General features: G+C 38.4%; 1 protein-coding gene and 1 non-coding gene across 2 annotated transcripts; one reads left to right on the forward strand and one right to left on the reverse strand.

The window, feature by feature from the left end:
- Positions 1 to 751: 751 nt before the first annotated feature.
- On the reverse strand, positions 752 to 13,342 carry LOC147347644 (placental prolactin-related protein 3). Its single transcript, XM_086370550.1, has 5 exons — positions 12,903 to 13,342; positions 6,348 to 6,529; positions 4,038 to 4,145; positions 1,573 to 1,752; positions 752 to 943 (listed from the first exon to the last, which is right to left on the reverse strand). The coding sequence occupies exons 1-5, from the start codon at positions 13,072 to 13,074 to the stop codon at positions 752 to 754; spliced, it is 834 nt and encodes a 277-aa protein (XP_086226676.1). The 5' UTR covers positions 13,075 to 13,342.
- Positions 8,514 to 8,622, forward strand: LOC147347645 (U6 spliceosomal RNA). The gene has a single exon (XR_015153318.1). It is a non-coding gene; the product is annotated as a U6 spliceosomal RNA (small nuclear RNA).
- Positions 13,343 to 18,261: the final 4,919 nt, after the last annotated feature.

The following is an 18,261-nucleotide window of genomic DNA, read 5'->3' on the forward strand; positions in this document are numbered from 1 at the left end:
CTTTGTGAGGTGATGGAGTTATAAGGATGGAGCCTCTTCAATGAGATGAGTGCTTTTACATATAAAAAATTCACAGAACTCCCAAGCCTTCCCTCCGTGTGAGGACACAGTAAGAAGTGTGTGACCATAATGGACCCTGCATGACCACGCTGTGGAAATCCATTTCCATTGTTTTTAAGCCTCTGCTTTTTGTTATAGCAACCCAGAAGGACTAAGACAGCATCCTAACAATCTTAACACAGTTCAGTAAACCTCATGCTATTTACACAAAAGTGCAAAGCACTTATCTTGTCTGGTGTAACACTGTGATAGTTGGCTGACAGTTTGTGGCTCCTTTCATAAAGAATCCTGAGAATTCAGTCTTCTTGGTAGCATGACCAGAACCACGAACAATTGTCTAATACCTTGATTCTAATAACTTGACCCAGAATAATTGGCTGTGATTCTTACACAATCTCTTAATGGTCTTCTTTGTAATGCCAGCTTCTGCTTTTTGTAACTAATTTTAATAGGAGCTTCATTCTCTCAATTGTCGGGGTCGATTTCCTTTTGATTTTCTATTAAATGAAGATAAGAAATGTTAAGGAATTGCCCTCTTAGATTTTGACACCTCTACAGAGTCTGTGTTTATTTTTTTAAGAGGAGACCCATTTCACAGAGCATGCATTAAAAAGCTATAAATTTCCAAGAAGCTTGCTGGGTGGAATATATCATCGTGACCACCTCAGAGCTGGATGGGATGGATGTGGATTTAGCACGTGTTGGTGATTCGGCACGCCAGGATCTTGGTGTACATGTCAAGTTTACGTGAATCCCTATACAGGCACATGAACAGCTTGTAAAATGCAGAATGACGCACATCTTCATCGTTGGACACCAGGGATGCGAGTCCTGACCAGTAAATGCGAGCCTTGAATATTGTCCGTATTACTGGATAAATAACCTGAATACCCAAAAAATAATGAGTTCTTATGTGTTTTATTAGTATTTGCATATCTTTTTCCTTATAATTATCAAATTAAGATTTGGAGAAGACATATGAATATAAAACACTCTAGATATGGATTTTGAAGCCAGCCTATGAGAAAACTCTTAGGAATCTAAAATGTAGAAACATAACTCAAGATTAGTTTTAACTTTCCCTTTTCTTCCTTCCGACTCTCATCTTTTGATTTGAGGAGAACAGAAAAAGAAGACAAGTGGAACTTCAATAGCATATGTCCTGGGTTACTTTGAAGAAAATGCTGATCTTGGAAATTCTGTTCTCTAGTTCTCTTACTCTTGAAAATATTTCAACCACCTGTGCCAAGGAAGAGGCAAGCTTTTGGTGGAATTGTGTGCAATGCAGGGTAGGTTGCACATGTCAAAAACTGCAGTGAAATTCTGATTCCTTTACAGTAGAATCTATCACTATGAATGACTAGGCTCCTGCTTTATGTAGTAGCAGTCTAGAATATACAAGTCATGAACCTTTTTCTTACAAAAAGATATATTTCAAAACACCATGCGCATTACAGAGGTGACCTCTTTCATTCATGAACAAAGCAAGAAAGCCCTCTGCAGGATGCTCACCTGGCTGAATTGCCTCTCTATGAATGCTTGAAGTTCTTCTATTTTTCTCATGTTCTCTTTGGCACTTGATAGGATAGTATCTGAGACTTCTTTCATACTCTGCAGGTCCTTGACTAGAAGATACAGAGGTCTATGCCAGGAGTACAGTAACATGAGTATCCACTTACTAAGGTCTTCATTCTAAGCAACCAGAAGAAACAATCTGATTAAAATAAACATAATTCAGTGGTTTTGGTAACATGTGATCTTTGCTCAGAGCAGCTGACCTAGAAAACTCTTGGTTATTCCTATGTGCATGCAGAGATTTTTGAAGGTAGTAAAAGTTGCAAAAGTATAAAATGTAAGCTATTAGTTCACACTATGCTGAATTATTAAAAATCTAGGTTATTTTAGGAACTAATTCTTCTAATGCATTCTAATTTATGAAGAATTTTCTTTTTTCTTCTGAAATTCTACCACCACTCAGTGAGTTCTTTTATGTTTGTATATTTGCGTGAGAGAATCTAAGCATTTACGCAAGTCAGTATATGCCTGCAGTGCCTGACCCAGGAAAGAGGGATTCCACCTGTGCCCACATCATTGTCACCCAGCGATTCATTCGTATTAATGAATCAGATGAGTCCTTCGTATTGATTTTTGATTGATAATTTGTTTCATGATATTAAAACAAAGAGACAAGGAAGAAGACATGACATTCCTAAACAGGCTTCTCTCCTCAGCTGATCCCACACCACCCGCCTGCTGACATCAGAAGAGTCTGTTTTGTGGACATGTGTCCGGGGAGAAAATGGCACAGCATTGTCTTTAGTAACAGCATCAGTGGGATTCACAGTGGAGGGTCCCCCCTAGTGAAAGGTTGTTGTTGAATCACGCAAATACACCAGGATTCTTGGCCCCCGGAGGAGAAGAATTCAATCCGGGGCCAGAGACGAGGCTTGATCGCTCAGAGCTTTTGTGTAGTAAAGTTTTATTAAAGTATAAAGGAGATAGAGAAAGCTTCTGACATAGGCATCAGAAGGGGGCAGAAAGAGTACCCGCTTGTTAGTGTTAATAATGAGGTTATATAATCCAAAGAATGTCTGGAGGTTGTAAAGACCTCCTCCGACCTACTCCCATAATTTACATTTTAAGATAACACTGTCCTCAGACAAGATACATCCTTGTAAAGACCAGGTATACTCCCATAATTAACATTTTAAAATAACAGAAGGTTGAATCCAAAGACTGTCCTTAGGCAGGATACATTATTGGTATATAATCCTAAGGAATGTGGAGAAAGAAAAAAAGTTTGTCCTTTTTTCCTCCTTGAGAATTCCAGACCCCTCTCTCTTTGGGGACCCCTAGACTCCCTATCAACCTGCCTAGGAACTGACTCTCTCACTAGTTCACCACTACTAGCAGAATTGAGCCTGAAAATCCCGGGGGCTGAAGATCTCTAGTTAATATGCTTGATTTCTTTACAGCCATGAACTGTTTTACTGGTAAAGAACAGAGAACTGAGTAGGATTAAATATAGTAATGCACATAAAGTGCTGAGTAAAATGTATGGCCATGTAGTAACTCTCGATAATCTTTAAATTTAAGCTTATTGAACAATCCCTCCTCTTCCTCCTCTTGGACCTTTTTCCTTTACTTGATCACCCTCATTATTAATGAGTTTAACAGAGGAAAAGAATGCTGGTATCATTAAGAAAGTTGTAAAGACAGAAGATAGTATTTTAAGGGGGGATGCATGTGAAAATATTTTAAATAATGTTAGGACAAAAGATAATGCAGGAAATCAGAAAGGAGAGATTATAATGGTGAAAATTTGGAGCTGCCATAAATGATTGAGGCTTGATATGTAAATTGTGTTGTCCTCAGAACAGAGGCAATTGTTGTGGCCATGAGAAGGAAAGCAATGTTTTATAGGCCATTGTGGGGGAGACTTACAAATTAAAAATAAAACGTGACAGAAGAGTCATTGAGAATGACGAATGAAGGAGGTATCAGAGAAGTAGAAGCAGAATCAGGAGAGCCTTGAAAGGCAGATGTGGTGGCTTGGGTGGTGCAGTATAGGACTTCCAAGTAGGAGTCACTAGTAACAGGGAGTACTCAAAACTGGGTGTGTTTCTTACATATTCATGAATTTTGCAATCTTATATTTTACACATGGAAATTCCCATTCATTTCCTGTTTTTGTACAGTATAATAGCTGCAATCCTGTGTCTGATGCATTGGTTGAGCTAAAGTTGTCTACATGGACAATTTATGGATCTGTTATTTATGTTGCTACTACCGATTTTTAGTCATCCCTTGATTTTGCTCATGCTTCATCAACTGCATAATATAATTTCTCTTCAATTGCTTACAGTTCCTCCACCTTTTTCTGCATGTACAGTTACCATTCCCTCTAATATTACGAAGCCTGGTAAGCTATATACTTTCTCATTTGATCTGGTGAAAAACCCAGGTGAAAGACTCACGTTCATCCTTAGGGCTTTTTCTCTTTCTTGGGGAGTATGGAGGGAATTGGTGTGGCAGCTTTTCGTGGCATTGATAGTGTATGGTTGGTTCTGGGCATATTTTTCATCCTGAAAGTGATCAGGCAATTAGTTAGGGCTGTTGGGCATTCGGTAGATGAAACCATTACCAGAACATTAACATGTTTAACAGCCTTGCAATTTTTTTTTTTTTTTTATGAGGGGAATCACAAAATTTGAAAATCATTCTTTTCATACTGTTTCTATACATTGTCTCTATAAAAATGATTTTACATCTAACTTTTCTAAGTTCAACCTTTTCCCTTCTATTGCCTTCTTCAATTTTATTATCTTCTTTTTTTTTTACTTTTTAGTATTTGAACCAAATATAGTACTTTTGTACCAATACTTGGTGCTTCCCAGATGACAGTAGTGGTAAAGAACATTCCTGCCAATGCAGAAGATATAAGAAGACTCAAGTTTGATCCCTAGGTGAGGAGCATCCCTTGCAAGAGGGCACAGCAGCCTACTCCAGTATTCTTGCCTGGCAAATCCCATGAACAGAGGAGCCTGTTGGGCTACAGTCAGTAGGGTTGCAAAGAGTTGGACACAACTGATGTGACTTAGAATGCACGCATGCACCTATATTTAACCATTTAATCTCTTGTTTACTGTGGGTTAGAGCCAATATATTTCCTTGCAAGGAGTTATAAATTATGACTCTGACTTATCTCTGATCCGCACACAAAAAGCTTAGTGTTCATCCCAGGTGCAGAATACAATGCTGTTTATGGTGACAAAATGGTACAGCGGAAAAACATGGCATAAAGTTATAGGAAATACTAAGCAATGGACTGAGAATAATAAGACTAGAGAAATCTAGCTAACACATTGATAGAGAAAAAGTAATCTTTAGCGAAAGTTATGAACATTTCAAGAGATTACTTGGAAGAGTTTTTTAAAAAATGGACAGTCAAAAATGGAGGATGAAAAAAACTAGTGAGTAAAAAGAACTACATGAATTTAATAGAAACCTTTAACACCGCCTTTTATTAGCTGTCTGCTCAACTGTGTGCTCCTTGATTGACCTAAAAGAATTAACATACAACTTTCAAATACTTTCCTCAGAAAGAGAATAATTGTTTCCAATTGTAAATTCCCTTTCTATTGCAGCTCTAAAGCTATTCACTGCAAATCTTAAAATAATAATTTGTAGCCTTAATAAAACTACCATTATTTGATTCTGTGACCGGGATTCAGCTTTGTTTAACATGTTCCATCTTTCCAGTTCACTGCAGAGCACTTCTCAGTTATTGGCTATTTACTCTGAGCCTGGAGAAGAAAGCCCAGAGAGACACTGAAGGACCAGAAAATCAACACGCTTCCTTTCCCCCAGTCCCACCTAAAAGTGCTTTGTGTCAGGTAGTATTGTGGGCTGAATGTATGTTCTTCAAGTTCATATGTTAGACACCTAACTGCCAAAGTGTTGTGTTTTGAAAAGGGTTCCAACTTTTTGGGATCCCATGGACTGTAGCCCACCAGACTCCTCTGTCCATGGGATTTCTCAGGCAAGATTACTAGAGTGGCTTGCAGTTCCCTTCTCCAGGGAATCTTCCAGACCCAGGGATAGAACCCAGGTCTCTTACATTGAGGGCAGATTCTTTACCATCTGAGCCACCAGGGAAGCCCATTAATGTTAACTGAGCTCTTAGGGTGAAACACTGATCCAATAGGTTTAGTGTCTTCATGAAGCGAAACACCAGAGAATTACCTCTGTGTCTCTGTGTCTTTTCCTCTATCTCTCTTCCCCACCCCCCACCCTGTGTGAGGACGAACAGAGAATCCAGCATGGGAGGAAAGAGTTCTTACCAGAACCTCACCTTGCTGGCCCCCTGATCTGGGACTTCTAGCCCCCAGAATTGTGAGCAAATAAAATTCTGTTGTTTATTCCACTGAGTCTATTGTATTCTTTTATGGCATTCTTGGCTGACAAATACAAAAATCATTTATTTTAAAAATTTACAAAAGAAAATGAATGAAAGGAAAATGAAAAAGTTATTGCATTTCTAAGGAATCATAGGGATTTCACAAAACTAGTCCTTTTTTCGATTTCCACATCTTATGAGCTGATGGCTTCTTTGACCTAGACACTGTGTTATTTGAATTTTGGCTGATGCAGCCTTCTTGTTGAAAGGACACTATAGCCCAACACTTATGCAAAGGGTCCATCTGGGAGGCTGGAGGGCTACACACCGTGGGGTCGCAAGAGTCGGACATGACTTAGCAACTAAACCACCACCACACAGTACTTACAAACTCATGGAACATTATGGTGGTATGGTTAACGATATCATGTGACAGCCTGGAGGCATTGAGAAACAGGTGTGTAAGGGATTCCAGGGGGATGTCAAACACGTCAGGACAGCAGGACGGGCATGAGTTGCCTTGGCACAGGAGCAGATTTGACATGACCATCAGCAGGAGCAGGCAGGAACCTGTTTAAATAAAAACATGAACCGTTCTGAGATGATCTAGTCACCTGAGTTTATCAAATCCATCCGGTGAAGGGAAGGCTTCTCTTTCCCTGTTGCTCTGAGCAGGAGTTGGTGCTATAGTAGCCGGGATGGGGAAGAAGGATCGCATTCTGTGTCACTTTAAATGGATGATAATATTTGCACAGATAGAGAGTTGGAGAAGTAGGTTACTCCCTGTAATTTTGTATTTCTCCCAGAAGTACTTCTGTGCTCTGCAAACATTTGGAACTTAATTCTGAGCCAGAGTGTTTAGGCCATTTTTTTAAGACTGTTTAGTGTTGGGACTCTGCAGACTCTGGCAACAAGGCCCTCTAGGAGTTTGTAATTTTTCACTCTACATTGACTAATGCTTGCATTTTAGACACTGAAATGACAAGAAAAGTCCAGTTGATCTGTGTGGTTTACCATCACACTGGGGTAAGAGTAAACACATGACTGACTGATCGCTACTTTTGAGTACAAAGAGAATACCAAGAGAAAAAGGATACTGTACCTTGAATCTGCTCACTCACCTTAGTAACCCCATGCATGTCTTTGATAATTTCCCAAAAGCTTTAAAACATCTTAAAATTTGTGTTTCACAGGAACCCTGTGAGATAGACTTAATCTTCACTATGATCATCAAGTTATGTTAATGAAGATGTGATGACTTGGAGAGGGCAAGTAATTTTCCCCAGGTCCCATTATTAGCAGATGCAGGTCACTGGGCACCAGTACACTCATCTGTTCACTTCCTGATGTCACATCACACATGCCTGTGGCCCTCGGTCTGCATGTGTGTAACCAGGACCACATCAGGAGCTGTGATGACTCTGCTTAAAGAGAAAAATATTTTGTCTTTGACTGCAAAACAGCAGTGACCCTAGAACACTGGTTTTATCCACTTCTTCTGCTCTGTCTATAAAACACTCACTGTTACAGTCTTTGACAATTATCAGTGTGGGGGCCTGGTTCTCCTGGCTAGCCTTTCTTCTAGGCACCTTGACAGCTCTTCTACTTTTATTCATCTTTAATCCTCTCGTTACATTTGTTTCTTCGAGAAAGTAGCAAATAAATCTCCAAATGGTAATACAACAATATTACCTGGTCAGCATCCAGGACAACATCATCGACTCTGCGAACAAGGCCTGCCGTTTCCTGACTTTGACTCTTTAGGGACAAAATTTATCTGTCTGGTCGGGGGTACATCCTGACAACCCAAGGGGCTTAGTTTTTGAACCATCTCCAAGCATGTCCTCTTTGATAATAGAACTAGACTTCATGCTTCCATGATGTATGTAATATTTCAGAAATTATTCCTGGCCCTACCTTTGGCCAACAGAAGCATAAAATCATAGACTCTTGCAAGTGCGATTTTAATATTACTTTTCCTGTGTGTCCTTTGTATGCAAACAGAATTTAAGACTGAAATGAGCAAGAATTGAGATTGGACAAGAGAACTAATAAAATAGAGATTTTATCCTCCTGAATGAGATCTGAAAATGATTCTTTTTCCAATTTACCAGAACAGTGGTAATTTAATTAAGGATAACATATCAGCATTTATTAGGTTTTCTCTGCTCTTAGTTAGTTTAAAGGGGCATAGTATCTAAGACAAAATGGTTAGTTAAAATTAGGTAATGAAAATAAAAGAGGAGATTCTCAAAGGAAGACATATAAGTTGGAGAAATTTGGAACTATATCTGTCATCAACTAAAGATCTTATTGTGACAGGCTAGGAGAATAATAGCTTGTATAACATAGATGTATTTGTGTGCATATATTTATGAGCATGTATACATGTGTTATGCATAAAAATATGTTTAATTCATTCATGGAACTTTGAACCTTAAAAAATTCAATTTTATAAGAGCTGGTAAATATAACAGAATACCCACATTCCTAATGTAATTGATCATTTATTGGTAGATGACTATATATTTTATTCTATTAAAATGTTATTCATGTGTTTGCTTTGGTAGCACATATATTAAAAAATTGGAATAATACTGAAAAGATTAGCATGGTCCCTACCCAAGGATGACACACAAATTTGTGAAGCCTTCCATATTTTTCTGTAACAACTTTGAGGGATGGGATGGGAAGGACGGCAGGAAGGAGGTTAAAGAGCGAGGAGACATAGGTATACCTATGGCTGATTCATGTTGATGTTTGCCGGAAAGCAGTACAGTATTGTAAAGCAATTCCCCTTCAATTAAACATCAATAAACTTAATTATTAAAACTGTTATTGGCGATCATATAACAGGTTCATATATCCATTGTATGACTAAAGACTATCTGACTGGAAACTGATGGTGTCAATTATCATTGGTTAGTGATTCATTAACTTTATAATTGAATGAGAAAAGTAAACTCACAAACACTACTGTCTGTGATTCAGTGTCATAGCAAGCTATAATACTTGTCTGCGTTCGCTTTTAGGTGGTATAGCGCCCAAACTTTGAAACTGAGGCTGTTCCCAGAAGCGCACAGTCGTGAGTCCTGCCCAGGGTTTTTGTTCCTGATGCTGGAGGCTTCCGTTCGCTGGTCACTAAGGCCGAAATTTTCTCTGCTGAGCATTCTCTGGGTCTACGACGTGCACAAGTCTTTATATTTTGGTTTTCTAATTTCATTCTCTTATTCTTTTGATCAGACTACCAAGTCCCTTTACGATTTATTTTCAGACCCTTTTGTGCTTTGATCTTTCTGATACTCATTAGTGTATTTGCTTCCATGTCTATCTCTCTGAGTAGTTTTCAGCATCTACATAAACCCTACCCTATTCTCTTACCGTCTGAATGTTGGCGTTTAGCATCAGCATATTTTTATGAACTTCATTTTCCTTCTGGTGCAGTTTCTGGTACACAGCTTAAGCTGGTTGGCTCCCATCTGGCTTGTTCCTGTTTTCTCCAAAAAATTAGAGAACTCTGCTTTCTTTCTAGGCAGTACTGCCCCTTCTTTTGCTACCATTGCTAATTTTCCATGATATCACTTCCTGCCATATAAGCTTTGTCTTTCTCAATCTACTGTAACTAGAGTACCATGTGCCTCTATGTTGGTATTACTATTTTAAATAAATATCAACCTAGTATAGCACAGAATTAAAGGGAAGAAAATTACAGTAGTATTAGTAATAATACATTCCCCCAAATTATAATCCAGTAATGCTCCCAGTTTTAAATGACTTTCTATGCGTGTATTGTTGAGGTCCCGTACTCATTTTTCCATACTAGGTGTTTCAATTTTGAAAAAGAATGTAGAAAACAATGGAGTGGAAAATTCTGAAAATCACCTTGGATTTTAGATGCCTCAAGATTAAGTATATAATTATTAGTTTTTATAATTAGTAGGGTATTCTTAGCACATATAACTCAGTGTCGGGTAATTGCTATTGAGTAAAGGATGTATACTGTGAACTGCAACCACCCAACAAGTGGTTGGAGATAAAGAATGCAATGCCAGGAAGAAACAGGCTTTTGTTCTGGAAGGAAAACCTTACAGGGTCTGTCATCTACAGTCTACTCTTCAGATTTTTCAAAACATTTACTCTTCCTTTGCTCATTTAATAATTTGGAGTGTTTTGATTTCTTTTCCTACTGAGTTGCATGAGTCTCTTATATATACTTGGATATGAAGCCCTTACCAAATATGTGATTTGCAATTTTTTTTTTCATTCCATAGGTTGTCATTTCATTTTACTGATGGCTTCTTTTACTATGCAGAAGGTTTTGAGTTTGATGTGGCCTCACTAGTTTATTTTTGCAGTTCTTGCCTTTGCTTTTGATGACTGAGTTGTTTGAGCTGCTTGTATTTTGGAAAGCAATCTTCTATCAGTTGCTTTATTTGCTATTATCTTCTTCCATTCTTACCAAAACACACAGACTGGCTGAGTGGATACAAAAACAAGACCCATATATATGCTGTCTACAAGAGACCCACTTCAGTCCTAGAGACACATACAGACTGAAAGTGAGAGGATGGAAAAAGATATTCCATGCAAATGGAGAAAAAAAGAAAGCCAGATTGGGAATTCTCATATCAGAAAAAATAGACCTTAAAATCAAAACAATTATAAGAGATAAAGCAGGACACTACCAAATGATCAAGGGACCAGTCCAAGAAAAAGACATAACAATTTTAACTATTTATGTACCCTACATAAGAGCACCTCAATACATAAGGTAAACACTAACTGACATTAAAAGGGAATTTGACAGTAACACAATAGTAGTAGGCATGTTAACACCACACCTATACCAGTGGACAGGTCAACAAAATAGAAAAGTAGTAAGGAAACATAAGCCTAAAAGTCAATGTTAGAGCAAACAGACCTAATTGATATCTTCAGCACATTCCATCCAAACGCAGAAGAATAGACTTTCTTCTCAAGTGCACACAGAACATTTTCCAAATCTTGGGTCACAAATCAAATCTCAGTAAATTTAAGGAAATTGAAATTATTTCAAGCATTTTCTCTGACTGCAACACTGTGAACTAGATATCGATAATAGAAAAAAATAAAATTAAAGAACACAAACACATGGTGATTAAACAAAAAGTTTCTAAATAATGAACAGGTTACTGAAGAAATAAGGGAAATCAAAACATTCCTAGAAACAAAGAACAATGAAAATATGATGATCTAAAACCTATAGGATGCAACAAAAGCAATTCTAAGACGGAAGTTTATAGTAATAGAAATCCTCCCTCAAGAAACACATAAATAGATAACCTAACTTTGCATATCTTTAACTCTTTTAAAATTTCTCTTATCAATGTCTTAAAGAATTTCTATAAAATTGTTCAACACCTTGCTTAAGGTTATTTCTAAGTGTTTTATCTTTTTTTGATGCAATAGTAAATAGGATTATTTTATTTATTCCATTTTCTGATAGCTTGTTGTTGATATATAGGTAGGCAACTGAGTTTCATATATTGGAATATAGTAAACATAATGTATGCTACATCTTTAAAGAATAGACACTTTCCCATAAATAAGACATACAGATGATTTAGAGGTATATGACAAGCTGCTCAGCATCAGTAATAATCAAATGAAATGCGGCTCAAAAGCACAAGAGATATCACCTCATACCCCTTTGAAAGTCTAGTACCAAAAATGTAAGAAATGACAGATGTTATTGAGGATGTGGAGAAAAAGGAGTGCTTATGCACTGTTGGTAAGGATGGATACCGGTGCAACTCCCATGGAAACATACTGTGGAGGTTCCTCAAGAAATTTAAAAGAGAATAGTTATGTGATCCCTTATCCCACTTCTGGATATATAGTCAAAGGAAATGAAATCATTGTCTCAAAGAGAGATCTGTATTCCCATGTTCCTTGCAGCATTATTCACAGTAGCCTTGGTATAGAAACAACAATCTTTCAACAGGTGAATGGATTAAAACTATCTGATGTGACATATATAGGTAAATATTATTTAGCCATTAGAAAAAGAAAGAAATCCTTCCATTTGTGACAACATGGATGAAACTGGAGGGCATTACGCTAAGTGAACTAAGTCAGAGAAAGACAAATACCATATGATCTCAATTATAAGCAGTTAAAAAAAAAAAAAAAAAAGATGGAACTCAGAGTAGAAAAATGTTTGCCAAAGACTGGAGGGTAGGACAAATAGGGAGAGATTTTTAAAGGTTACATATTTTCATGTATAAAAAATTAATAAGGTCTGAGGATCTAAGTTTGAGCTTCATGATCTAATCATGAGATCTAATCATGAGATTGAACAAGCTCTGGGAGTTGGTTATGGACAGGGAAGCCTGTGCTGCCACAGTCCCTGGGGTCACAAAGAGTGGGACACCACTGAATGACTGACTGAACTGAAGAGAGTGGAACTTACCTGTGTTCTCCTCAAAAAGCAAAAGTTAAACATGTGTGATGGTAGCAATGTTACTTAATAGAAAGGGAAACTCGTTTCTAATACATGCCCAAATAGGGGTGGACAGGATGACGGAGGGGTAGGTGGAAGTGGGGTACACCTCTCTCCACTGATGCATCAAGAACGTCCAAAGACGCAGCAGTTCTCACAGAAGACCAGGTGAATCCTGGCAGGACTCCCTGACTACTGAGAAGGAACATCCGGATCCACACAGAACTTGGTAGGACAAAGGAAAGAAGGGACAAGGAGGAAGGGGAAAGAAGGAGCAGAGCAAGTGGAACCAGCCTGCACCTGGGGGAGAGGGAGCTGAAGCACAGGGGAGAGATCCCCGCATCCATGGCCATCCACTGGGACTGGGGAGTCATTTGAAGCAGTTGGGGAGTGAACTCACTAATGTGACAGTCTGAACGGAGTGAGAACCACATAGACAAGCCATGCTGCAGCCTCTCATACCTCGGACAGGGTTGTAAGTCCACTGGTGTCCACGGAAGCTGGGAGCTGGAGCCATGGGGATTGCGGAATGATCCCAGGGTGAGGACTCCTGTTGACCGTGGGGAGTCAGCCAGATGGGATGAGATGGGATGGAAGAAATCTGTTTCGTGGAATGCTTCTTAAGGAAAGCCATGAGGCCATAAAAGTAGGGTTCAACTGCCTGTGGAGTAGAGCTATCTCTTTCTCCATGCTGGTACCTGCAGGTTGAGCAATAAAGACTTCAATGAGGGTGGTCCTTGAGTGCCTGATGCACTAAGCAATGGAGAACTTTGAATGTCTACATACCCGACTCTACCCTATTCTTTGTCTAAATTTTGGGTTTTAGCATCGTAATATTTTTATGAACTTAAATTTCTTCTGGTAGAGTTTCTGGTTTCCAAATTAAGCTAATTCCTCACAGCTGGCTCATTCTTGCTGTTTCAAGAAACTTTGACAACCTTCCTTCCTCTCAAGGCAATACTGCCCTTTCCTTTACTACCATTGCTGGCTTCCGATACTTTGACTTCTTGACTAATATATTCTATGTCTTTCTCTATTCACTATAAATTTAGTAGTATGTGTCCCTATGTTGCTATTAATATTTATAATTAATTATTATCCTGATGCAGTAGAGAACCAAAAGGACTACAGTTACAACAGTAGTAATAAATTGCCCCCAAATTATAAACCATTAATGCTCCCATTTAAAACTGATTTTATTTTTTTCCCTTTTTTAAATTTATTTATTTTAATTGGAGGCTAATTACTTTACAATATTGTATTGGTTTTGCCATACGTAAACATGAATCCACCATGGGTGTACACGTGTTCCCAATCCTGAACCCCCCTCCCACCTCCCTCCCCATACCATCCCTCTGGGTCATCCCAGTGCACCAGCCCCAAGCATACTGTACCCTGCATCGAACCTGGACTGGTGATTCCTTTCTTATATGATATTATACATGTTACAATGCCATTCTTCCAAATCATCCCACAGTCTCCCTCTCCCACAAAGTCCAAAACACTGTTCTATACATCTGTATCTCTTTTGCTGTCTTGCATACAGGGTTATCGTTACCATCTTTCTAAATTCCATATATATGTGTTAGTATACTGTATTGGTGTTTTTCTTTCTGGCTTACTTCACCCTGTATCTATATATTATTGAGGTCTCTTAGCTAATTTTCCTTACTAGGTGGCTCAATTTTGAAATGAAACATAGAAAACAATGGAGTGGTAAACTTGGGAAATTACCTTCCTTTTGATATGCTTCATTAGTAAGGATGCAAATATTAGTTCCCCTCCCCACATTGGGGCTGTTCTTAGTATATATTATAGCTCACTGTGGGATGATTGTTATTGACTGAAGAATGTACTCAGTGAACTGTAATTGTCAAACATTGAGTGGAAATGAAGAAAGTAATGCCAGGAAGGCACAGGCTTTTGTTGTTCTCGAAGGAAAACCTTGCTGTGTCTCTCATCTACAGTCTAATCTTCAGATTTAGTGAAACTGTTCCTTTTCTTATGCTCCATTAAAAATTTGGATTATTTGTGGTTTTTTGCCTTGAGATTTTTGGATATTAAGCCCTTATCAAATATATGATTTGAAAATATCTGCTGTCAATCTGTAAATTGCCATTTGATTTTGTTGATGTTCCTTTATTTGGAGTTTGATGTGGTCCCACTTGTAGGTTTTGCCATTGTTGCCTTTGCTTTTGGTGTGAAACCCAAAAACTCATTGCAAAGACTGATGGCAAGAAGATTACCTCGATGTTTTCTTCTAGGGGTTTAATCGCTTAAAGTCTTTTGTTCAACTTTTTAATCCCTTTTTAGTTGATTTTTGTGTATGGTAAAAGACAGGGGCACAGATTCATTTTTTCAAAGGACTATCCAGTTTTCCCAGCGCCATTTTGAAAAGCTTGTCCTTTCCCCACTGGATATTCTTGGCTCCTTTTTCATAAGCTAACCGACAATATATGGGTGTGCGTTTCTTTCTAGCTTCTCTGTTCTGCTCTGTTGAAATTAGAAGACGATTGCTTCTTGGCAGGAAAGCTCTGACAAACCTAGACAGTGTGTTAAAAGCAAAGACATCACTTTACCGATAGAGGTCTGTATAGTCAAGGCTGTGTTCTTTCCAGTAGTCATGTACACATGTAAGAGCTGGACAGACAGTAAAGAAGGCAGAGTGCTGAAGAAGTGATGTTTTCGAACTGTGGTGCTATGGAAGACTCTTGAGAGTCCCTGAGCACCAAGGAGATCAAACCAGTCAATCTTAAAGGAAATCAACCCCATTTACTCTTCAGAAGGACTGATGCTGAAGCTGAAGCTCCCATATTTTGGCCAACTAATGTGAATAGCTGACTCATTGGAAAAGACTCTGATGCTGGGAAAGATTGAAGACAGAAGAAAAAGAGGCTGGCAGAGGATGAGATGGTTGGATGCCATCACCAATTCAATGAGCATGAACTTGGGCAAATTCTAGGAGATGGTAAGGGACAGGGAAGTCTGATGTGTTGCAGGCTGTGGAGTCACAAAGAGACAGACAGGACCCGGCAACTGAACAACAACAACAACAGTTTTATACAAGTTGTAGATTTTTTTTTTTCTGTTTTGTGAAAAATGCCTTGGAATTTTGAAAGAGACTGCAGTGAATATGTAGATAGCTGTGGGTAGTATGGATGTATTAAAAATGTTAATTCTTCCAGTCCATAAATATGAAATATGTTTCCTTTTGTGTCTTTTAAACATTTATTTCATGAGTGTCTTGAATGTTTTCATACATAGATCTTTCAACACCCTGCTTAAATATATTTCTAAGTATTTTATTTTTCGATGCAATTGTAATGGATTATTTGTATTTCTGTAATTTGTTTTGATGTATGGATAAGTAACTGAGTTTTATATATTCAAATACAGTATACAAAATGCATGCTATTTTTTACAGAATAAGCAATTTTCCCCCCAAATAAGACATACAGAATGCCCGGGAAGTATATGACAAGATGCTCAACATCACTATCAGGGAAGTGAAATCAAAAGTACAACATACACCACCTCGTTCCTGTTTAAATGGCTTTTACCAAAAAATAAGAAATAAGTGTGGTTGAGGATGTGTAGAAAATGGAGGTCTTAATGGATTATTGGTAGGAATATATATTGGTGCAACTCCCATGGAATACCTTCTGGAAGTTTCTCACAAAATTCCATAAACAACTGTCATGCACCCATTAATCCCACTTCTGGATATATATTCATTTCTGCATATATATTCAAAGGAAATGAAATAATTATCTCAAAGAGAAATCTGCACTCCCATGTTCATTGCATCAATATTCACAGTAGCCTAGACAACCTATTATGGGAACAGTCTAAATATCTGTCAGCAGGTAAAGTGATTACAACAATGTGATGTGTTATATATATATGTGTGTGTGTAAGTGTGTGTGTGTGTGTATTGTATTTACCCATTAAAAAAATATCCTCCATTTGTGGCAGCATGGATGAAATTGGAGGGCCTAATGCCAAGTGAAACAAGTTACTGTGTGATCTCAATTGTAAGGAATCTAAAAAGAAAAAAAAAGTGGAACTCAGAAACAGCGTAGGTAGTGATTGCCAGGGCTTGGAGAGTGGGGGAAATAGGGACGGGTTTGTAAAAGGTTATACATTTTAACATATGAAAATTATAAGGTCTGAGGATCTAATGAATAGCATGATGACTAACTGATAAAATTGTGTTGTATAATTGGTGCTAAGAGAGTGGTCACGTATGGATGTGAGAGTTGGACTGTGAAGAAAGCTGAGTGCCAAAGAATTGATGCTTTTGAACTGTGGTGTTGGAGAAGACTCCTGAGAGTCCCTTGGACTGCAAGGAGATCCAACCAGTCCATTCTGAAGGAGATCAGCCCTGGGTGTTCCTTGGAAGGAATGATGCTAAAGCTGAAACTCCAGTGCTTTGGCCACCTCATGCGAAGAGTTGACTGATTGGAAAAGACTCTGATGCTGGGAAGGATTGGGGGCAGGAGCAAACAGGGATGACAGAGGATGAGATGGCTGGATGGCATCACCGACTCGATGGACGTGAGTTTGAGTGAACTCTGGGAGATAGTGATGGACAGGGAGGCCTGGCATGCTGCAATCCATAGGGTCATAAAGAGTCGGACACAACTGAGTGACTGAACTGAACTGAACTGAAGAGACTGGAACTTACCTGTGTTCTCTTCAAAAAATAAAAGGTAAACATGTCAGATGACAGTATGTGACTTATTAATACACAGGGAAAATCTTTTCTAATACATATGTAAATGAGGGTCAGCACTATTTCAGAAGGGTAGGTCGAAATGGCAATGTACTGGAGTGGGCTGCCATTTCCTCCTCCAGAGGAGCTTCCTGACTGAGGGATTGAACCATCTCCTATGTCACCTGCATTGCAGGCATATTCTTTAGCTGCTGAGCCATCAGGGAAGTCCTAACAAAATTGCCATATATCCTAAAAATTCTACTATAGGGCATATACCCTGAGAAAACAATGGTTCAAAAAGACATGTGTACCCAAAATTCATTGCAACAGTGTTTACAATAGCCAGGACATGGAAGCAATCTAGATATGCATTGAGAGAGGAATGGATAAAGAAGGTGTGGTACATCTATACAAGGGAATTTTAATTAACCTTAAAAAGAAGCGAATTTGGGTCACTTGAGCTGAGGTGGATGACCCTACAGCCTGTTATGTAGAATGAAGTAAGTCAGAAAGAGAAAACCAGATACTGTATATTAATGTGTGTACATGGAATCTAGAAGAATGGCACCAGTTAACCTATTTTCAGGGTAGGAAGAGAGACACAGAGAACAGATTTGTGGATACAATGGGGGAAGGAGAGGGCAAGTTGAATTGAGAGAGTAGCATTGACACATAGTACATTACCATATGTAAAATGTTAATAGATGCCAGTGGGAAGTGGCTGTGTGACACAGGAAGCTTACCCAGTGCTCTGTGACAACCTGGAGAAGTGGGATGGGGTGCAGGTGGGGGGATTCAAGAGGGAGGGGATACATGTATACTTATGGCTGATTCACATCGTTGTACAGCAGAAACCAACACATTGCGAAGAAATTATACTCCAATTAAAAATAAATTTTAAAAAATACATACATATATCAAATTATCATGTTATATACTTTAAATATCTTACAGTTTTATTTGCCCATTCTGTCTCAAAAAATACTCTGCTTGCTAGTCACTATTCATGACATTTGATTTATACATGTTGGTGTCTACATAGGAAAAAGAAAAACTTTGCAGTATCTACTGAGAAAGGCAAAATGGAGATTTTTTTGATACTTA

This window comes from Bos grunniens, chromosome 23 (genome assembly GCF_055505025.1).
Source record: "Bos grunniens cultivar Pamir isolate PY7600 chromosome 23, Bosgru_T2T1.0, whole genome shotgun sequence".
NCBI lineage: Eukaryota > Metazoa > Chordata > Mammalia > Artiodactyla > Bovidae > Bos > Bos grunniens.

Excerpts from the sequence above, each read along its gene's own strand:
- LOC147347644 (XM_086370550.1), bottom strand. The coding sequence starts at position 13,074 with ATGGCTTTCCTTAAGAAGCATTCCACGAAACAGATTTCTTCCATCCCA. Across the intron at positions 1,753-4,037 it reads AAAAAGCCCTAAGGATGAAC|AATGAAGACCTTAGTAAGTG; the intron begins GTGAGTCTTTCA and ends CTGGTTGCTTAG. Across the intron at positions 944-1,572 it reads TAGAGAGGCAATTCAGCCAG|GTTATTTATCCAGTAATACG; the intron begins GTGAGCATCCTG and ends TTGGGTATTCAG.